Source organism: Ochotona curzoniae, unplaced genomic scaffold (assembly GCF_017591425.1).
Source record: "Ochotona curzoniae isolate NIBS_2020 unplaced genomic scaffold, NIBS_Ocur_1.0 contig_3503, whole genome shotgun sequence".
NCBI classification, from domain to species: Eukaryota; Metazoa; Chordata; class Mammalia; order Lagomorpha; family Ochotonidae; genus Ochotona; species Ochotona curzoniae.
In genome coordinates, this window is record NW_024465887.1 from 154,508 (window position 1) to 177,366 (window position 22,859).

General features: G+C 44.7%; 1 protein-coding gene and 1 long non-coding RNA gene across 2 annotated transcripts in view; one reads left to right on the forward strand and one right to left on the reverse strand.

Moving 5' to 3' along the window:
* Positions 1-22,859, forward strand: part of LOC121157008 (kinesin-like protein KIF20B) — a 108,382-nt gene that overhangs the window by 65,565 nt on the left and 19,958 nt on the right. Inside the window, exons 12-14 of the mRNA XM_040980960.1 lie at positions 383-480; positions 1,258-1,343; positions 6,675-6,783. Of these exons, the coding sequence (XP_040836894.1) occupies positions 383-480; positions 1,258-1,343; positions 6,675-6,783 (293 nt within the window). The remainder of the gene's footprint in view (positions 1-382; positions 481-1,257; positions 1,344-6,674; positions 6,784-22,859) is intronic.
* On the reverse strand, positions 1,229-5,603 carry LOC121157007. Its single transcript, XR_005883974.1, has 4 exons — positions 5,367-5,603; positions 4,869-5,019; positions 2,766-2,908; positions 1,229-1,311 (listed from the first exon to the last, which is right to left on the reverse strand). It is a non-coding gene; the product is annotated as an uncharacterized LOC121157007 (long non-coding RNA).

A 22,859-nucleotide genomic window follows, 5' to 3' on the forward strand; every position in this document is an offset into this window, starting at 1 on the left:
CATTAAATAGCTTTGTAAGCTGAGTAATGATAAGTCCTCTTTCATCATTTTTATTATCAAACAGTTGTATCCATTGCATAATATTCTATGTCATTATGCAGTGCTACCTGTTATCCAACAGTTGTATACCATGAAACACAGCTCCATTAAATGTGTTTTTCTTTGTTTTTCCTAGTAGGTCATTGTTCAATCGTTTAAAGAAAATGAGCAGAGAAGCCTGTTACAGTTGAAGCTAATTTTTAACTTTCAATTTTAAGTCTGTATTAAGTGGATCAAATTATTCCTGGTAAACTTTATCAGCATATTAACCTCAGCTTTGATTGGCTTAATTACTGAGCTTTGATTTGACTTAATATTATTTAAAAAAATTTTTATTTCACAGGTTTCAACAGCATGTGCCTTTCCGGGAAAGTAAACTGACCCATTATTTTCAAAGTTTTTTTAATGGTAAAGGGAAAATATGTATGATTGTCAACATCTGCCCTTTCCTCTCTCCCCGACTCTGCCCTTCAAATAAAATTAGTACATCTTCTTTTTGTTTTTTTAAAGTCAGTTGCACAGTCTAGCAGACACTATTAAATATGAGAAACTGAATAATCAGCCTATGACATCATGTGCAGAAAAACAGATGAGAATGACAGCGTCTTTGCTAGGATCTTCACTGCTCCAAAGTGGAAACATAGGCTACTTGGAAAGAAACTGGTTTTTGTCATTTTTGTTTTTTAAGATTTTTAAAATATTTATTGGAAAGGCAGAACAGAGAACTTCGGTCCACTGGTTTCACTCCCTAAGTGACCACAATGGCCAGAGCTGCACCAATCCAAAGCCAGGAGCCAGGAGCTTCTTCCGGGTCTCCCACACGGGTGCAGGGTCCCAAGACTTTGGGCCGTCCTAGACTGCTTTCCCAGGCCACAAGCAGGGAGCTGGATGGGAAGTGGAGCTGCCGGGATTAGAACCAGCTCCCATATGGGATCCCAGCACATGCAAAGCGAGGATTTAGCTACTGAGCCACAGCATCAGGCCCAAGAATCTGTTTTTGAAAAGGTTTAAAAAGCAGACAAACTGTTAACTTACTTTCTTTATTGCATTAAAATAACACTATGTATAGAGATTACTGTTTTATATAGAGGTATTTAATGAACCATAATATACAGAGTTATCTTTATGTGTATAATCATTGTAACGTTCAGCCCTACTCTATAAAGTTACATTGTAATGTCCTCCATGAGCCATTCATTTCTCCATTTTTGCTCGAAGTCTTCGCTTTAGAATCTGGTGGTCACTCTCCTTCAATCCTTGGTCCATTAAAATCTGAAATCAGTAATTTCACAGTCTCAGCAAACGTAAGTGAAAAACAAAAAAAAGCTAGTTTGAAATAGATCATAAGCTCATCCACTTAATTAATAACATAAACAAGCATTTTTTTGTCCTCAGACACCAGAGGCAAACCATTTCCTATAAAAATGCATGCCTAAAAAAGTAATCGATTTAGTAAAATATCTAGCTGCACAATTCTAAAATTAAAAAGTAACCTACAATCTGTATTAAATTCCAGACATGGATAGTTTGAAACAATTACCAGAAAGTTGGAGGCAATTGCCTCCAATCATTTTTTTTTAAGATTTATTTTTATTATTTTTTACTGGAAAGGCAGATATACAGAGAGGAGAGACAGAGAGGAAGATCTTCCGTCCGATGATTCACTCCCCAAGTGAGCGCAACGGGCCCATACTATGCCGACCCGAAGCCAGGAGCCTCTTCCGGGTCTCCCACGCGGGTGCAGGGTCCCAAAGCCTTGGGCCGTCCTCGACTGCTTTCCTAGGCCACAGGCAGGGAGCTGGAAGGGAAGCGGGGCTGCCGGGATAGAACCGGCGCCCATATGGGATCCTGGGCGTGCAAGGCGAGGACCTTAACCACTGCGCCACCGCACCGGGCCCGTCTCAAATCATTTTTAAGAAATGGATCTTCCACCGTGGCAATGAGTATGTAACTTACAAAGTACAGTATTCTGCCACTAAGAAATAACTCTCAGCCAAGAACTGAAATTACATACTAATCGCACAGACGGTAACTAGCAGGACAGCCCCAATGTCCTAAGTGACTCTAACTCTGTGTCTTCAAGCATCAATCTAACATCTGGCAGTTCCTGCGGCAAAAAACAAACAAAAAGTCTCTCTTGGCTCTTCTTGACCACTTCCTTTTGAATATTTTTTTATCCTTTAATTACTTTTCTGCCTTTACTTTCATCCACTAAGCAAACAAGAGAATTACAGAAAAGTTTGAGCATTCCTTCTAATGACGGAAGGTCCTGCGTGAAGAGGAGGAGCCATACAGGAGGGCGACAACCATCTCCCGAGCAGAACCTGGAGGGCTCTCGGCCAGGGCGCGAGGACACAGCCACATGTCAGCTGCATCTTCTTACCAGGCGCATCTGGGCCCACATTTATACAAGGTTCATGATAAAGATAAAAAAAAATTAATGGTAGATGCAAAAAAATTACAAAATAGCAACAACTTTACTAATGAAAATATATTCCTATGATAAACTGTCAAATACAAAAAGCCTGACACTTGTTTACACTGATGAGGTGTCTATGTGTCATTATGATAAAGGTGCATCGCCAGCACTGGCTATCTTAAGAAATATGGTCTACACAGTAGAGATTCAAATCATCAGTACCACTAACATTAGGAATTCTTGAGAAAACAAAACAAAACAAAAAAACAGGAAGTTTATACTGATGAAGAGTGAAACGCCAGCTCACCACTTGGCCAGATATATCCAGAGGCGAGGAGATTTCATTTGTGTATAATTTCCGTTTGGCTCGTTTGGGTCGCGACACATTTTCCTTACTTGCCTCTACATTTGAGAGGTTTGAAGAGCTCATTGTTTCAATGATCTTCTTTGCTATAAAATAAAAATATTAATTTCTGAATTAAATTATTTTGTTATTGCAAAGCTTGAAGTCCTTAATAAAGAAACAACAGATACAAATTCAAAGAAAAATACTATAATATGAACTGGTATTAGGACATAAACAGAGAATTCACAAACAGGAAAAATTAAATGCCTAAAAAATGCATGGAACAATAGCAAAGGAAACAAAAAGATAAACGATATACATATATAAATTTAAAGATTTGTCTATTTATTTGAAAGGGTTACAAACACAGGGAGAGACAGATCTTCCATCTGGTGGTTCACTCCTCAAATGGTTGCAGTGACGAGGGCTGGGCCAGGCCAAAGCCAGGAGTCAGGGGCTTTGTCCAGTCTGCATGTGCACGGCAGCAGTCTACACACTGGCCATTACTGGGAGCTGGATTCAAACTGGAGTAGTTAGACATGAACCAGAACATACATGGAAGCACGTCAGGGGGCAGATTAACCTCATGTACAAACCTGGCCCAACAAAATACAACTTATCTAATGTTTCATCATCTTAAAACGACATGATAATTTGTAACACAATCATCTTTAATTCGTTTGTCACTTGAAAGAGGTTTCTGCAACAGTAAACTCATAACCAGTCAACTATGCACAATTTAAAATAGTAAGGTACTAGATGTACCTATTCATGTGTGAAGATGTCCAGTGAACATCGGGGATGGTGTGATGGCTTAGTTGCCCAATCCTCTGCCTGCAAGTGCCAGCACCCTACATGGGCACCAGTTCATGTCCTGGTTGCTCTCTGCTGAAGGCCTGGGAGAGCAGTGGAGAGGGCTCCGGTCGTTAGGCCCTTGCACCCACCCGGGAGACCTGGAACAGCTCAGCTGCTGCCATTGTGGCCTCTAGGGAATGAATCAGCCCGGCAGATCCGTCTCTCCCTCTTGCTGTAACTCTGCCTTTCAAATAAACAACAAATCCTTAAGAAAAAAGAGAAGGGTTTGCTACGAATACAGTACGTTTTGTCAAACTGTATTGAATCTGTCAGGCATACTCTGATAGTTTTGACGCTCCGTATCTAAAAGTTCATGCCTGTGGTCCTGCTGAACTATGATCATTTTGCTGTTGGTTCAGCCATTTAGTGGGGCTGAGTCTCTGGCTATAATTGAACATGAGAATGTGTTATCTCACAAAAAATTTTTAATTAAGAAAGGACAGCCAAGAGGCCTCACAAATCTGAATCCCCCAAACTGTGGATGAACACGAAGCTGACTTGTAGGAACACATCAGGGTGTTTTCAATCTTCACCGGAAAGAGTGACACTGACTAGCTCAAAACAGGTTCCAGATGACACCATATTCCTTCTAATGATGACATATTTTTGGAACTTTAGACTTTCACAAGCAAATCTTTCCATGGTCCTTTCACCTTAGGTTCTAATGGTCAGAGTGATTTTTGTAAATAACCATACAAAGAAAATGATTATTCAAAGTTAAAGGGCACCTAAGCAAGACGTTTGAGAAGCTCTGGGTCGTTTTTCATAGCAAATATTAATCACACAATCCGTTTCACTGAGTTAATGTCTCCCACTGCCAGGCCCTTTCCCTACCCTGCCCATTCTCCCCACCCCTGGTGTCCAGTTCATACTAGTGCTCCACTCGTCTAATCCCCAAAACACCTCATCGTCCACGCTCCCCCGCGAAGGGCTTTCCACCTGCCACGAGCAGGACACCTACTGCTGCCTCAAACTGCATCCACACTCCTGTCCTTTACTGGGTCTCCGCAGGTGGTAAAAGCCTTTCTCCTGCACTGTCAGCAAACACCTGGCTATTTCATCATTTCAACTACTTCTTCTCATTGTACACAATGCAGGACCAGGCCTGTTTAAAGTGCGATATCCGCTAAGCAGCTGTTGAGGCTATGTGCTCATGAGAGATGAGAATGTACTCTACATCTCATGGAAAGATCACCATGCATTACAAACCTTTTGACTGAAGAATTGTTGGAGAACGCTGTAAGGAGTCTCCAAATTTCTGAAATGTTCCTTCTTTTTTCTTAGTGGTCAAGTTTACATCTATCGTGGGTGCCTGACTCCGTAAAGAGTATGTTTTCTTAGGTGATGGACGTATGGAAACCTAATAAACGAAGAGTTTTTGTTACTGTTGAGGAGGAATGCCAGAGGAAACAAGTGATGGCTGCAGGTGAATTAAAGAGGCCACAGATAGGTTATGAATTCTCGTGTAGAAACGCAAGAGGAGCCTCACCGGGCACGTATGACATCAGCAGTGCCCGTATTGATCAAATGCTTTAGGTTCCTTCCCAAGCAGAGACAGCCCCCAGGAGAGGGAAGATAACTGAGTTATACCGGGCACACCTGGCATTCTAGATAAGTACTGATCAGAATTTGCTATCTTTATTTATCTCCTGGTTTAAATATACATAAGTTAAAGTTACAGAAATGTTCTTGACAATGAAGACAAACCTTCTGTTCTTTTTTGATGGAAGAATTTCTATGCTCTGAAACAGGGAAGTCCAAATTACTTCTGGGAGTAGCATTCTTCTTATTCTCACATTTCACAAAGTCCTACAAATAATGAATGAGACCAAGGGTTAACTTCCTGACAAAGTGCTGCTTCTCTAGACTCAGAAAAGGAAATCCATAAAATACTACACATGTATTGCCATTTAAAATAGTGGTTTGTAATTGAGGGTGATTTTGACCTCAGGTGACACGAGGAATGTCTAGAAATACTTTGATTTGCCTGGAACAGCAAGCTGTTCTTGGCCACCACTGGGCAGAGGCTAAGGTTACCCATGCAATGAGCACCCCCGCCCCCTAGGTATCCATGCCAAAGTGTCAATTGTGTTGAAGCTTAGCAGTCCCGTGAGAAGATGGGAATTTTTCACATACATCATAAATAGTACCTGAGAAGTATAAAAGGCATAACGTGTTTTATTTCAGATTCATCTTTCAAATACTACATAGCAATACACCTAAAATTCCCAAATTTTCTAGCATCTATGTCCAGGATCTCTTATTTACATTTGACTATCAAAAGCAAAACTCAAAACTCCAGTGGATATACAGGCACATGTGCAAATCAGGAAATACTATAATCTTTCTTCTGTACCACCTAGGCATGACATCTTACTCAGTTATTTTCTCACATATCCTCAACAAAGCAAGCTCTTTTATATGCAGAGTGAAAGGTAACCTATTTGAATATTTCCATTATTTTGAAAAGGAGCAAACTGAGCAGCATGAAGCTGATATGACTTGTCAGTGCAAGAGTCTCTGGAAAAATGACGTTTGTGTCTGCACTATGTCCAATTTATGTAATGTAGCAAGCAGGGCAGAATTGTGGGAAAACGAGTAAAGTTATCTTTTGTGCTGTTGCTTGCCAACCAAAGAAATTCTTGTCACTTCTCAGGAAAATTCCAGGAATGAATTTAAAAAAAATAACATGTGGCTGAAAATTCACCCAATTACCTGAAATATTCTCAACTTTTTCTTGAGTCGTTTTTGATAAACCATCTATAAGAAGAGGGTAAGGATTTTCATATACTACAGAGTGGGATATTTTAAAAGAAGGTCACTCCAAGTATTTGTGCAGATAGAAATCACCAGCACAAGAAAATTAAGATACATTGCTCACAGGCCTGATTAAAACAAGAAACGTGCAGATGGAATTGTGTGGTTTAGATTTACTCTTATTTTACGCTGAAGTCTGAAGAACTCGATTGGCAGTTTCCGTTTTTCTTTCTGCCTCTCTCTATCCCCTCCCGGCAGGTGGCCCGCAGTGAGCCCCTCTCCGTCTTGGGCCTTCCGGGGGCTCTGAGGGCAGTGTTTGCACAACACCACAGCCCTCCCAGGTTCCGGGTGGCGGCAGCTGTCGCAGGTGGGCAGAAAGGACCAGTTGGTGACCCTGAGCAAACCGCCTAAGACCACAACAGTTTTAGGCCAAATATTTCCCAGCTGTTTGTCTTTTACTTAAATAGCATTTTAAGCGCAGACACCAACACTGCTTAAAAAGTTTATTCAGAGAGTGAGGGATACAAACCAGCAGGACTAAGCAGCAGAAAGAAAAAGGGTAAGGGAGAGACAGAGGTTGATACTTTTTATTCTTTTCAGGATTTATTTGCTTTTATTGCAAAGTCAGATATACAGAGAGGAGGCGAGACAGAGAGAAAGATCTTCCTTCCGCTGATTTCCCCTAAGTGACCGCAATGGCCTGAGCTGCGCCAATCCGAAGCCAGGAGCCAGAAGCTCTTCCGGGTCTCGCTCGTGAGCGAAGGAGCCTTCCTGGACTGCTTTCCCAGGCCACAAGCAGGGAGCTGGATGGGAAGTGGAGCTGCCGGGACCAGAACTGGCGCCCATATGGGATCCCGGCGTGCTCAAGGTGAGGACTTTAGCCGCTAGGCCACGGCTCCGGGTCCGATACTTTTTGTGCTTAAGGGAGAGAGGTTGCTACAGTTGGTTTAGAGTCGCCCCACAGGAAGCAGGGGAGAGCCGTGCAGAGGGGGAAGTGCAGGAAGTCCGGCTGGGGCCTGCAGGATGAGCCCCTCCTGGCTTGTAGGGCGTGGCCGGGAGCGACCCTCCTCGCCCTCCTGCAGCCCAGGTCATGGCGGGTACGTGCCGGACGACGTGCAGGGCGGAAAGCGCTGCACAGGTGGGGCAAGTGCGGCCTCCAGACTGCCCACCCCAAGCCGGCTGCCCGCGCCAGCCCCGCCGAGTGTCCGGCAGGTGGGTCGGGCCTGGCCGGGGCTCCAGGGCGGCAGGGTCGTGGGGCCTGGCCGGTGCTCCAGGGCAGCCGGTGCTCCAGGGCAGGTGGGCCGGGCCTGGCCGGTGCTCCAGGGTCGGGGGGGCCTTGCCGGTGCTCCAGGGCAGCCGGTGCTCCAGGGCGGCAGGGTCGTGGGGGGCCTGGCCGGGGCTCCAGGGCGGCCGGGGGCAGCACACTCCGGGGGGAGGCTGGGTGCACCTCCGCACGGCCGGGGTGCCGGGACCACGCACCTGGCGGAGGAGGGAGGTCCGAGGGGCCCACCCCGACCTCGTGCCGACCTGGCGCTCCCTGCGCCCCTGTGCGCGTTGGCGAGGCCACGGTGGAGCGCACACAAGCGTCTTTTCTTCCTGTGTATTTACTTTTTTTTTCTTTTGACAACTATGAAAGGGCTTTTAAAAAGTTTGTGGGAGAAATGCACTGAGGAGGTACTGTCTCTTTTCCACGGGTATTTTAAAGCGCCGGGCCTGCTCGCTCACGCTCTCCGCTTGAGCTGAGGACACGGGGATGGGCAGAGCCGGACATGGGTCCCTGTCCCTGTGGTCTCTGTCTAGAGTGGACTGACACGGAGCAGACACAGAACATTCTCGAACGTCGCTCTAGGATGGCGAAGGGGCGGCCGTGGCGCGCTTTCTCGGTGTGCAGGGGAAACTGGGAAACCAGCTGGTCACCCGCGCTACAAAGCTAGCTCTCATTTGTTCTTCCTCTTTGTCTTACTAGTTGTTTAAGTGAGCACAGCCACGGCTTGCCTGTTTGAGCTCCCACTATTTCCAAAACTCACCTCTTCTTTCCTCATTGCTTAAAAACTGTCACTTATTTTAAACTCTTAGGGATGACTCTTAGTTTGACGCTTCTCTCCGTCCCTAGCCCTGTCTGTAGCAGCTGCAGACAGCTTTGCCCCAAGACCCACACCTGTGTCACTTCCTTGCCTAAAGCTTTTCCAGTTCCGTCCTGTCTTGTGTTAAACTAACTCCCAGTTTCAGCTTTGCTGTTTTCCTTGTCCCTGTCAGCTTTACAAGAACTTGGGGGGAGTCCCTGGAGCACCCTCAGGTGGTTAATGACTGAGCCCCGTGGACTCCCCTCCCGCCTGCGTCCTTGCCAGAATCCCTTCTTCTGTCCCACGGCCTCCCCTGTCCTCAGCGTGACGCTGTGTCCCCACGATGGCATTCTGCATCGTATGTGGGTACCCCTTGATCCCTGCCCAGGGCACTGGAGACTAGGGTCTGGCCTGCCCCGCCCCCACATCTCCTAGGCTCCAGCCTGTAACAGGAGGAGGGGCCACAGGAGCCAGTTACGTCACCTACCTGGCGGGATTCCAGGTGACCAATGGGACACCTGAATGGACATTCCTTGCATAGTTGGGGCACAGACAGCCCCTTTGCCTCCCCACGTGTCTAGAGGGGTATAAAACTCCTCCACACGTATCTCAGACGCCCTTTTCGCTTCCCTCTTCCTTCCCCTCTGCGCGAAGGGGGCCCAGGAGCGGATTTTCCAATAAAGCTTCCATCTCAACTCTGAACAACTTGCCGATATTATTTCACCAAGCGGGCGGGCGGTCGGTGGCCATCATCTAACATTTGGTGCCGGGAACCCGGGAAGGGATGCGTGGGCTCCCTAAACTGGTTGAGCTCCCCCCTTCCTCTCTCCACCTCTAAGCCGCCAGCCCCAAGGCCTTTGCCGGCTGCGAAGCGACAGACGTGAGGTAAGCCCCTCCGCCCTGCTCCTCCTGTCCTGAAAAGTAATCCCTAACCTCCTGCAGACCCCCCAAACCGTGTACACGTGGTCTGCCTGTCCTGAGCCCTCAGCGAGACGGGGGACGCCCTGGTCGTTGACCGGCTCCCACCAATCCAGGGCCCTCAGAGGGACGTGAGACGTCCCCCCTACTGACTGGCCCTCCTTAACGGGAACCAGGTTCCCCTCTAGTCTGAATTTCAAAGCGGGGACGCCTTCTTTGTGTTTAGATTAGCCGCAAGATACTTTATCGGGACAGGACGGGCAACAAAATGTCCTGAGCCCATGGCCCCCAACCCCCTTAAGCTGTTTATTGGCCAATTTTAAAACCATGGGTCTGGGCCAGGACTTACGCAGAAAACGCCTTGTCCATTTTTCAACCGTGGCCTGGCCACAGTACGTGTTGGAAAAGGCTCCAAATGGCCAGCGGAAGGCACGTTTGATTTTCAGATCCTCACGGAATTGGGTAATTTCTGTCATCGCGAGGGTAAATGGTCTTAAGTTCGTAATGTGGAAGCTTTTTGGAAACTCCGTTCCTGCCCTTCCCTATGTTCCTCCTGTTCCACGACTCAGATTCTCCAGGCCAAGGCTAAGCCCTCCCACTCTCCCAAGGATCTCTTAGACTTTTCACCTAACCATTACCTTTTCTGAGCCGCCAGAACTTTTAGGACTCCACCCAGCCCCCACTTCTTCCCCACCTGCTTCTCTGCCAGCCTCTTTACCTGCACTTTCGCCTCTCTCGGAGCCTTTGGCCCATCCACCTTGTACGTTACTCCTCCAGTCCCTGTGCCATGTTCCCCAAGGTCACCTCCTCTTTGGTCACCTCTTCTACGCTCCCAGTCCTTCTGTAATGTTTCCAGACTCCTTCACTTACTGAGTAGCCACTGGATTCCAGTGCCACTTTTGCTTTACCTTCTGTTTCTTTGCTATGTTCCCACCCCTCCCTTATTCTATCTACTCCCATATCTTGCCCCACCTAATTCCACCTAACCCCATCATTCTCTTTGTTCCTCCTTTTTCCCTCTGTGTGGACATCCTTGCTGCACAGAAGGTCCCTGTCCCTGCCCAAGAACCTCTCTGACCTCTACCTTACATTTCCCCCAGTTTGCTCTCCCCCACTCAGAACCTTCCTCCTTCGGATCCTTCACTTCCTGCGCAGGTACCATGTTCCCAAGCCCCCTCTCTCCACTTCCTGTTCTGATGCCATCTTCCCAGCTCCCCTCCCACTCCTCCATGTGGTAGGACCCCATCCACCATTTTGCCTTTCTCCTCCACCTGATGGGACCCTGTCCACCATCTTGCCTTCCTTCATGTGGCAGGACCCTGTCTGCCATCTTGCCTTTCTCCATTCTCACCCTCAACCTAACCTGCTCTCCCTCTTTGGTTCTTCTGACTTAACCCCAATAATGCCTGATTCCCTGCTGCTGCTGCAGCAACTGCTTTTAACTCTTTTTTTTCCTTTCGTCATCCCCACCCCCACCCCTTATCTAACATGGGTGGGATAAAAGATAAGCTAATTAACATCTATCAAAAGAACAAAACTGTAATTTGCTAAGTTGTTCCGAAACTTAATTTAAAATTTGTATATCAAAATAATCCAGTATAGAGTTGCTCTAATCCACTGCTAAGTTATTCCAAGCCATGAGGTAAACTCACGTGCTCTTACCAATTGTTTTATAGAGTATTTCCAGGTTAAAGCATGGCGTAGAAGGAATGGGAAGTCATGAAAGTTTTGAGAGGAATACATCTTGTATGGTTTATGTGCAATGTAATTTATCATTGTCCTTTAAAATTGCCTATAGCATTTTTCTAAATATTTATCACTGATATTATTGCTTTTTCTAATGTACAATTTAAGCTAATTGTAAAGCTGTGCTTGTTTCAAATTTGTAGCGGACATCAGACCTTTGGCAAATGCTTTCTAGAACTTCTATTTGAGAGTTTTTACTTGGTGGTAATTAATCTGATGCTTCCAACTACTTTCTTCATCTCTCTCTCTCTCTCTCTCTCTCTCTCTCTCTCACTGAGGGACTCAGGCTGCACAGTTTGATTTCCAGACCCTTTATAGGGATGGCTAACTTGTCAGACCAAGCAGCCTAATTATCTTCTCGTAGGCATCACCCTAAAACTATCAGGACTATGCCTGTAACTACAAATTCCTAGATCAGCCCATTAAGGCATTCAGGGATAGAATTGAGCATCCCTTTGGCTGACATCCCGTGGTTGCCTCTGTGGCCCACTTTAACCAGGGCCCAGAGGAAGAGTAGTGAGCTAGGCATCAGGAGGCTCATTAATGCGGCTTTATACAGTAACCTGTTCTCTAGGAGACCCAGTAAGGCTAGTCTACCCTCAAGTAGCACCTGCTTGTGATATGGGAAGCCAGAATATTGGGCAGCCAGCTGCAGTGATAGAAGTGGCTTTCAAAGAGTCTTGTTAGCTCTGCCAAGAGCCAGGCCACTAGAAATGGGACTGCCCTGGGGGTCAAAGTATTCCTGGGTCAGAACCATGGTGGGCCACAAGCTAGAAAGCCCTTCACTCTGCCCAGCTCCCAAAGCATCCGTCGCTATGGAGGGATGGCCTGGGGTCAGCAACATCACAGGTAAAGCTGTATATTCTGTCCAGAGACAACATCTGTTCTATACTAGCCTCTCTTTCAGGCCGGCTCACCTCTCTGTCCAGCCAGGTAATGGGAGTCAATGGGATGTCTCCACAGTTTCACACTTCCTTTATGATGTCTCTTCCAGTACTCTATGTGAAGAGAGGGGTGGTCCTGACCTTACCTGAAACTCCAGAGTTCGTGTATGTAAGACCTTAGAAACGGTTTTTACTAGCTAGCACTGTAACCTTGAAGGCCACTATCTACTGGAGCCCTGGCCTTACCATAGGCCCTGACTTAGCTCCTGCTAGCAGCCAGAGTCCCCATGAGCAGAGGGAGGGAAAGAATACAAGATTAGAAGCAGGCCAGACTATACATCCTGTCTTGTTTCTCAAGGTCTCACTAGATAATTTTAATCAGCTGTCATGCATGTTCCTGCCTAAGCTTCCCCACTAATTCCATACAACATAGAGCCGCGATATCGGGGCTGAGTAAAAGTGTTCCCAGTTCTCTGCCTAAGTCAAATGGACTCTCTATCCAAGAATGGCCAGAATGTGGAATCTGCACAGAAGGTCAACACCTGCCAAGATGATCCGTGTGTCACCATAGAGGCACCCCAAAGAAGCTCCTCAAGACCAACCCTCAGAGACTACATATTCCAGTGAGCTTCAGGAGGAAATCAATCCATCATTTTGATAAGTAACCCCTCCCTCCATTCCTGTGTCATCCACTCAAATGTATAAATTTCTTCTAACCAAATCATTAACCAGTTCTTTTGCAGGGCTAGGAGCCTGCCATTCCTCCCCAATATGTAACAAAAAGGAAAAATGTGAGTGATTCCAACATCCCAACCTGGACCCTGACACTGCTTCCTGCTTCCCCTTTCCCACAGCTTGTGGAATTTGTGTGTTGTTCCGGTTATGCACCAATGAGATGTAACTATGAGTCTTTCCTGAGAACTTCACCCACCGTCCTCTCCCCTTAACACTTTCCTCAACTTCCAATCTCTCACTCTTGCCAGCCGGTCCTCGATTCTCACTTCTTACCTAGGGAAGGCTTGCTGTACCAGCCTCTACAGTCTCCTGATCTCATTCTTTAGTGGATGGTAGCTCGCTGTCCAACCTGCATGGTTGCACCATGCAGCCTATGTGGTACTCATTCCTGAGTCCACCCTAGAGGCCAATTGCCTCCCATCCTGCCACCTGGCAGGAGAGGGAATTTCTTACCACCAAAGGGATGCCCATCACCAATGCCTCATTCACTAACTCCTCCTGCCTAATGTTTTCCACTGTTTCTCCTCAAGGAGCCCTAAGCTCAGGTTGCCTATTCACCAGCTGCAAGGACATGAACCAGATGAGAATTGGCAGATCGATTTCACCCATGTGCTCGCCCACAAAAGCTTCTCTGAGACCACGTTGACTGCTATCTTCTAGACCTGGCTGCTACCACACCATCAGACCCCAATGCCTCTCTTCTCTAGCCTGGTGACCTGGTCCTCCTCAAGACCCTCCACCCACGCTCACTCCAACCTCAGTGGACCAGGCCTCACTTTGTGACCCTGACCATGCCTGTGACTGCCAAACTCCTTGATCACACTTCCTGGTATCATATTTCTCACCTCAAACATTTTAGTGCTCGCATCAAGGATAAATTGTCTGCCACTTCCTTGACCCACCAACTCACCCGACTACCTCACTCCTCTCTTACTCCTCTTCTGGACAACAGCTAACCACTTCCTCTTCATTTCAGCTGGATTTGCCTCATTAGTGTATTGCAACCCATGCCACTGTCAAGGGCACATGTCTAGCCCACCTCTTAACAAATGTTATTATTCCAAACAGCTGTGTCGCACTGGGAAACCTCATATCACCATCCTATGCAGAGATATATTGCAAGGTGTCTGGGATCTCCATTCTGCTGACCAGCCCCTGCCCCATGTCTAAACATGGCTCAATGTAATTGTCTTGCCTCCAGCATGAATTCTTCTTTCATGTCATTTTCTTCTATTTCAGTCAACTGTGATGAATTTTCTAGCAGGTGCACCAACTAACACTGCTTTCTTAATCAGAAGCTAAACAGGAAATTTCAAATTCCCAGGATCTTGAAAAAACCAAACTGGCAGTCTTCATTCCAACTTTGGTAGGAATGTCTATTGCTACCTCCCTGTTGGCGGTAGTCCTCAGTACAGGAGCCCTAGGTCACTCCATCATCGAGGTCAACAAGCTCCAAGCGGACCTCAATCAGGCTATAGAAGACTCAGCCTGGTCCCTGGCATCCTTACAGTGACAAACCACCTCGCTGGCTGAAGTGGCACTCCAGAATCGACGAGCCCTAGATCTGACTGCAAGCAAAGGGGGAACCTGTGTCTTCCTACAGGAACAGTATTGTTATTATATTAACGAATCTGGTAACTGGGATTAAAAAAAAAAAAATCTCCAGTCAATCAGGGATCAACTCAATAGTTGGCAAAATGTGGGCAAGGATTCAGGTTTTAACATCTGGGAATCCCCCCTACTAACTTGGCTCATGCCTATACTAACCCCATTAATAGTTATAGGCCTTTTATTAACAATTGCCCCTTGTTTTCTAAGGTTTGCCAAAGAAAAAATCCAAGAAGCCTCACGGGTCACTCTCAACCAACTGCTGTTCCACCCCTACGTTCCGGTGCCCACTGAGCCCTCTCCGGACCACAATTAGGGACTACGACCCCCTTCAGCAGGAAGTAGTCAGAATGACTTCGTCGCCCCCTTTCCTATTACCAAGAGTCCGGAATGATGGCTGCCCAGGGCACTGGAGACTAGGGTCTGGTCTGCCCTGCCCCCACATCTCCTAGGCTCCAGCCTGTAACAGGAGGAGGGGCCACAGGAGCCAGTTACGTCACCTACCTGGCGGGATTCCAGGTGACCAATGGGACACCTGAATGGACATTCCTTGCATAGTTGGGGCACAGACAGCCCCTTTGCCTCCCCACGTGTCTAGAGGGGTATAAAACTCCTCCACACGTATCTCAGACGCCCTTTTCGCTTCCCTCTTCCTTCCCCTCTGCGCGAAGGGGGCCCAGGAGCGGATTTTCCAATAAAGCTTCCATCTCAACTCTGAACAACTTGCCGATATTATTTCACCAAGCGGGCGGGCGGTCGGTGGCCATCATCTAACACCCCTCATTGCCCGCCTTTCTGAAGGTGCATGTCAAAAAGCGGGTGTTGCTGCGTGTCCAGGTTTCCACATGAATTTTAGAGTTTTTTTTTTCTGTATCTGAGAATATCATTGGTACTTTGGAATTGCATTGAATTTGTAAATTTCTGTAAGTAGTGTGGGCATTTTGATCATACAAATTATTCCTATCTACGAACATGGAAGATTCTTCCACTTTTTTGTGTATCTCCTTGTATTTTTTTCTTTTTAAAAAATATTTATTTATTTTTATTAGAAAGGTAGATTTACAGAAAGGAGGAGAAACAGAAAGGAAGATCTTCTGTCTGCTGGCCACAAAGGCCAGAGCTGATCTGATCTGAAGCCAGGAGCCAGGAGTCTCTTATAGGTCTCCCACGCGGGTGCAGGGTCCCAAAGCTTTGGGCTGTGCTCGACTGCTTTCCCAGGCCACAAACAGGGAGCTGGATGGGAAGCGGGGCTGTCTGGATTAGAATCAGCACGCATATGGGATCCTGGCACGTTCAAGGCGAGGACTTTAGCTGCAAGGCTACTGCGCTGGGCCCTCTGCTTCTATTTCTTTCTTTAATGTTTTATGTTTTTGATTATATAGATCTTCCACCTTCATGGTTGAATTTATTCCCAGGTATTTAATCTTTTCTTTTCTTTTTTTTTTAGCTGTTGTGAATGGAGGTGATCTTGTAAGATCTTTCTCAATAATGGCATGATGTGTGTATACAAAGGCTATTGATTTTTGTGTCTTGATTTCTTATCCCACGTCTTTATCAAATGCTTATTAGTTTCCACAGTGTCTTGGTGGAGTGGTTGGATCCCCTAAATACAGAATCATGTCCTCTAAAAACAGGGGTAATCTCACTTCCTCCTTTGCGATGTGGATCCTTTGGTTTGTTTCTCTTGCCTAATGCTTCTGGCTGAAACTTCCAGAACTGTATTGATTAACACTGGTGACTGCGACCATCCTTGTCTGGTTGCAAATCTTAGTGGAAATGATTTCCAGTGTTTCCCATTCAGTGTGATGCTGGTGGTGGGTTTGTCATATCCTGCCTTCAGTATGCTAATGAGTGTCCCCCTGCACCCACTTGGCTTAAGGCTTTTGTCATGAAGATACTGCATTTCATCAAGTACTTTCTGCGTCCTTTGAGATAATCATGTAGTTTTTATTCTTCTTTTTTGCTTAGTGCTTTTAACTTTCAGCCATTCAGTTATCACCTTTATAATTCTTACCCAAACTGCTTTTTAAAATTAATTGATTTGGAAAAGAAACTACTGTAAATGAAAAATAAGAGTCACTTGCCATAAATGGAAAGTAGCAATGGAAATAAGTAGAATGATGTAATGTTATTAAAAAAATAGAGAAAATATGAGAAAAAGACATAATAATACATTTAACTGATGTATACGAATACATGCCTGAGATGCTAGATGAATGAAGCCACTGTTAATCAAAGCATGATAGAAGCAATTTTCTTGCTTATTTTGGATAATTGTGAAGATTCGTCAATGGCAAAATTCATTTTTTGGGTGGAGAATAATAATGGGTCTTGAGTTCTCTGTATTGACAGTCAAACTGGCTCAGAGTTAAACACTTTGTGAGAAGGGATTGGATGGTAACAACAGTTTTCTCTTGTTTTTGTCAGTCTATTCCTTACCATAATAATTTTCCATGTTCATGGAAAATTTCCAGACACAGACCAGAAATGTAGAAAGAATAATGTGAAAAATGTACACACACATATATCTCACCATCTAGCCAACATGGCTCTCCAGAAAGCAGAACCAATGGGAGAGACACAGGAAGATGCATTACAGGAACTTGTTTATGTGAGTATGGAGGCTAAGAGGCTCTGTGACATGCTGTGTGCAGGTGCAGAAGCAGGATTCCTGATAGTGCAGTTAGGCTAAGTCTAATGATGTGAGAATGAGCATCTGATGTTGTAATTCTTACTCTGGAGCCAGATGCCTCAAAACCAGACGTGGACAGGGTGCAGAGTACTTGTCTAAGGGCTGAAGTGGGATGGCCTGAGAATCAGGTGCCCCAGGGCAGGAGAAAATGAATGTTCCATCTCAAAAAGGCAGAGCAGCACCTGATTCTTCTTTTTTTTAATTATTTTTTTAAATTTTATTTTGACAATCTTTACATAGTTAATTTGGATAAAAAGGTTCAAGGGCTACAGGAAAGTGGGTCACATTATTAATTCCATATTGTTTCCTTCATGTATCTGAGGTAAAGGGGGATATTAAGGGAGAAGCCCCACCCAGTTTCCCACCCACGCCAAGTCCCGTATGTGGGGCATGCTCTGAGATACTCGTTCACGTGGTTTCGATAGTTTACCAGTTATGAATTGCTGCCAGTCTCGCCACTCCAAACATGATGAGGTTGGTGAAGAATCCACTGATTGACATAGTCCATCATAGAGTCTCCATTTGCCCCGTATTTTGCTGCCAACATATAGCTGAGGTGGTTGATTGACTTGTTCCATCTTCTGTCCTTTCATGGTTAGGGGTTCTGAGTCCGGCAGTTCCATTGGGGAGATCCCCAAAGAAACCTTGTCTGAGGTGTTCCCAGACCAGATTCTTTAAAAAAAAAAAAAGATTTATTTTTATTGAAAAGGCGGATATACAGAAGGAGAGACAGAGAGGAAGATTTTCCGTCCGATGATTCACTCCCCAGGCGACCACAACGGCTGGAGCTGAGCCAGTCCGAAGCCAGGAGCCTCTTCCAGGTCTCCCACACAGGTGCAGGGTCCCAAAGCTTTGGGCCGTCCTCCACTGCTTTCCCGGGCCACAGGCAGGGAGCTGGATGGGAAGTGGAGCAGTCAGGACACAAATCAGTGCCTATATGGGATCCCAGCACATGTAAGCTGGGGGTTTAGCTTCTGAGCCACCACACCAGCCCCATCATAGTCTTTCATAGGCTCATGTTTTTTTCCTTATAACAATTTATTTCAGAATAATTTTAAATGTATATAATAAAATTTGTGAGGTAGTGATAGAGTTTTTATATACCTTTCATCCCACTCCCCTAAGAACATCTTATGTTAGTAAATTTGTCACAATATACGGACCATTCCCCAGCTCTCCCTGTTGTGTTTAATCTGAACTTCTTGTATATCTTACTCCTTCCAATCTCTAGTAATCAGTATTCTATGTTAAGATTGAGCTTTTTTTTTTTTTTAATTTTTACTCCGATGTATAAGGAAGAATATGCAGAATTGTCTTTCTCTGGCTCACTTCATTCCATATTATGTCCTTCAGTGTCATCCATTTTGCTGCAAACAACAGGACTTCATTTTCCATTCTGGCTGCATGGTATATTTTCTTTATTCATTCATCTGATGTTGGACACCTTGGTTGATTTCCTATTGTGGCTGCTGTGACCCATATTGTTGTCAACATGGCAAAGCTGTCATCTCTTTGATATCCTATTAGTGTGTTAGCTAGACCATAACGTATCTCCATGTCCTGTTTTTAACAAAATCTCTCTTAATGTCTCCTTTTTAATTTTAAATATTTCTCTTTGTTAGTCTGACTAAAGGTTGGTTCATTTTGTTTATATCCTTTTAAATGAGTTTTTCAGTTTGTTGATCTTTTGTACTTTTTCATTTTCATTTATTTGTTCTGTAGTTATTATTTTTGCCTCGTTCTTATTTTAGGTTTGGTTTCTTCTTCTTCCTCTTCTTTTTTTTTTTCTAGTTCTTGAGGTAGACCATTAGCTTTTTTTTTTGTTGAAGTTACTTGTACTTTTCACTATAGGCCCTTAATGGTATAAACTTCCCTCTTAGTACTACTTCTGCTGTACCCCTTGGGATTTTATGTGTTGCATTTTCATGTTCATTTGTTTTAAGAAAGATTTCCTTTTTAATTTCTTCAGTAAAATCGCTGGCAACCAGGAGCAGCTTGTAGAGTTTCCACGTATTTGTAAATTTTCTTTTGTTGTTCTTGTTGACTTCTAGTTTTATTCTTTGTGATGTGAAGATCTATGGAAGGTTTAAATCTTCTTCAGTTTATGAAACTTGATTTGCGGTCTAATTTTGTGATAGGGTGCAGCTGGCTGGCTAATGGCACCCCAAGGCAGTACTAGGTTTCCAGCGATGGATAAACACAGCTATCTGCTTCTGTACCTGATTGGCCTGGTATGCAAGTTGATTGATTAGTAATAGGTACCACCTGAGTTGACTCAAAATGCCCAGCTGCTTTGGCTTAATGAGAGCTTAAAAACCCCTAGCTCTGGCTGGGTGGTGCAGTTGTTCCTGCGATGTGGCTTGGAGCTGCGGTTGCCAAGCTTAGTCCATGAAGACTCCTCCTCACATCCTGCACTTGTGTCCGTTGGTGCTCTCGCCAAGATTTTGGAGGCCCCAGCCAGAGTTAAGTCTCTGGTGAGAGCTTAGCAGTGGCCGTCCTTTGTTCTGGAATCTGGCTTGGCAATCTGGGGAGGTCACCATGAAGTGACTTGATAAGGTCCCTCAGCGTATCCAGCTTCCTGACTCACGGGCTTCGTGCTGAGTTTTCGGAGGAGGAGTCATTCCTGGTTATAGGTGAGTTTATATCCCACCACTTGTTTCTATTCGGAGTACTCATCTGGGACTCTGAGGAGGCTGGGCACAGCATAACTTGTTGAGTTGGGTTCTATACACAATGTAATTATGAGCCGTCGGGCTTGGGTCCCCAGGTTTCTGGGTTTCCATCAGGTTTGATTCTCAGGTGTTTGAGTTCCTCTCAGTTTTGTGTTGTAGCAGCCGCTAGTGAGAGTGGCAGGCACCGGTGTTTGGAAATTTGTTGTTCTAAGGATGTTCTGTTCTGTCTCATTTGAGCTTCATTTTTGTCTGAACATGGGGCAAAGCACAGTCTATCAAGTTTTTGGTTTCCTGTTAGGTTTCTGGATCGAGTGTGGCAACCACTCGTCTGTTGTGATGTCTGTCTATATTGTTAAAACTGTGTTTAAATAGGTCCAGTGCTGCGACAATTGGTAATCAGAGCTCTATTCTAACAGTTCCCTGGGGTGTAGTTTGCAAGTTTGAGTTTAAAGAATTTTCTGTTCCAGAAAACTAAAGGTAGATGTGCTTAAGAGGTGGTGTTCTACAGTAGCATTGTTTGGTCATCGTGTCCCTTGAAACTGAATGAGGAATGGTCTTGTAATAGATCTTGGTTTTATGCCACTCCTTTCTAGCTAGTGTTGCTTTAGGAAAATTTCAGAGTGTGTCATTGTTTGCTGGGTCAGGAGATGTTAAATGTACAAATTGGCAGATAAACAAGGAAAATATTTCTAATCGTGAAAGCAAATACTCCCAGCCTCTTAAATATTTAACAAACTGTTAAATATACTGAATGTGTTTCTAATGTGTTGCTAAACTGTGCAAATACTGTGCTAAGATTATTTTAAATTATAAACTGACTTCCTAGCTAGGTGCAGGATCAAGGAATTTGGCAGATGGAATGTCTTTGGGTTGCATGTAAAATATTTGCAGAAAATTTGAGTGACTATCTGAATTACTTGAAGTCTAAGTTGAAATTGTAAAACGATGCTGTCAAGTTCTTATTGTTTTTGAAAGAGCCAAGTTTTAAAAGATGCTTTGAGTAAGGTCTCCTGGCATATTTGGGAGGTTTGGTTACTCTGACATTAAGATGGGCCCCTGGGCATCTCAAAAGGAGAAGAAAATACGAAAGTCAGATATTTCTTTTCCCCTCTGGTTAAAAAAAAACGAATTTGGTTATTTGGATTGTATGCAAAATATTGCCAAGATGTAAAATTAAGCTATATAATTCTTGTGATACAAACGTGCTTAATATGTTGGGGAAATTTCATGGTTCTGTGTTACTATCAATCATGGTTGCTAAAAGGGACAAAAGTTTGAAAGCACCTGAGGGATTTTTCAAAACTGCCATGTGACTCCTTTCCAATTCAATGAGTTTAACTATTTCTGTTGTCAGGATTTTGAGATTGTTTTAACAGGATGGGGTTGAAAATATTAGAGTGCTTGTCTTCAATAGTCCCTCAGGTTACAGTAAAATAGCAATTCTCAGGAAGCCCTACAATTTCAAAGGATTAAGTGTCACTTTTTAATACTTCATCTGCAACTGTTCTGAGTGAAGAAAGTGGGCCCCAAACCCGTGCTGAAATAGAGGCACAGGGAATTATCAGTCAAGTAGTTACACGGGTACCAAACAATGGAAGCCTGTTTCTTATGAGGCCTGAGGGTTTAAGACTGTAGTGAGTACACCTGGAGCGTACTGCAGACAGCAATCTGGCTTTGCACAATGACGTTCTCCAGCATTGCAACTTAATGTCTGCCTTGGATTGGCATTTTGTCTCTGGGAGTTTGTTAAGTCTGTGATTGTCGTGTGACTGTTTGTATAAAGTACACGTAAACTATAGTACACTGTTTATAAAGTTGTATGTTGTCTTCAACTTCACGTAGCATATTCATTTCCTCACACCTGCAACCAACATAGCACTGGGTTTTCAATCATGTGCAAGTTAACAGACCAATGCATATGGCTACAATAGATGCAAGCATTGAAAATCTTTGTAGCTTTGGACTAGCTACCGTTCTATTCAGGGGAACTCATCCTTCCTGAAGTTGTAGTTCTGGTCTTATGAACTGGTGCTTCCTTGGCAACTAAACTTGTTCAGCAGAATGATCTAGATGTTGGCATGAGCTAGCCACAGTTGATCAACCTTTGAGACACTTGGGAAGCAGGCCTAAGCCTGTCCTATGGTTAAAGATACAAACTTGATTTGTTTATGTTGACTTTGAGCTTTGTGTCCATTGCCTGCCAGAATTATACAGAATGTGATTCCTAGTAAGGTAATGTTGGCCTAGTACTCTCAGGTGTTAACCCATGTCTATAGAACAGATGACAAAAAGTATCAGGTGAGGTTAGCGTAAGGCCTATTCCTTCTAAAACCACTTTGATGCTATGTGTCTTAAAAGGGTATCTGACACTGACTCCTTGTCAGATGTTTCCCTCCAAAAAATCAGACTGGATCAATAACCTGGTCAAATTAAACCTGGCAACAAGGGAGAAATTGAACATGAACATGATTTATTAGCTCTGATTTTTGGGAAATGAATCTTCATTGCAAGGAGGGCATGAAAATCAAGATGGAGTCACTGGTGTCAATCCTAAGCCAAATTGATGAAAGCTGACAGGTTCTGAAGGGAGGGTCTTTATGTGTGATTGTTGAAATGTACCCTCTAGAGGGTCCCCACTTAAAAACAGATGACTTAATGCTAGAATCTGTATATGGCAGCCTCAATGAGGTATTGAGGAAGATCTTTAATCTCTTTATCTGAGAAATAAGGATTAAGGCTAGGCAAATTGACTGAATCTTATTACAAGATCGTAACATTGTTACCTGAAGCTTGCTGATTTATCTGAGAACAGCTATTTGTGAGTTACTTGGGAGATGGAATAGGTCACGTTTAGATAGTCCACCACAGTGCACACAGATCACTGTGCATTGTCACTCTAAAGGGCAGATCACTGGCTCAATTCTTCCTCCTTGGAAGATACTAATTAAGTCACACCTTGCTTCCAGATCCCTTTGGGGAGTCTGTATGTGACTGTCAGTCCAGACTAACGGCAACCACCATACTAACTCAGTAGCCAAGGAGGTGAAGCTAACACCAGTGGGGCCTTCCGAAGTAATGGTTACAGCCTCCTCTGGCAGTCCTGTCCGACAAGGCCAGGTGGTTAA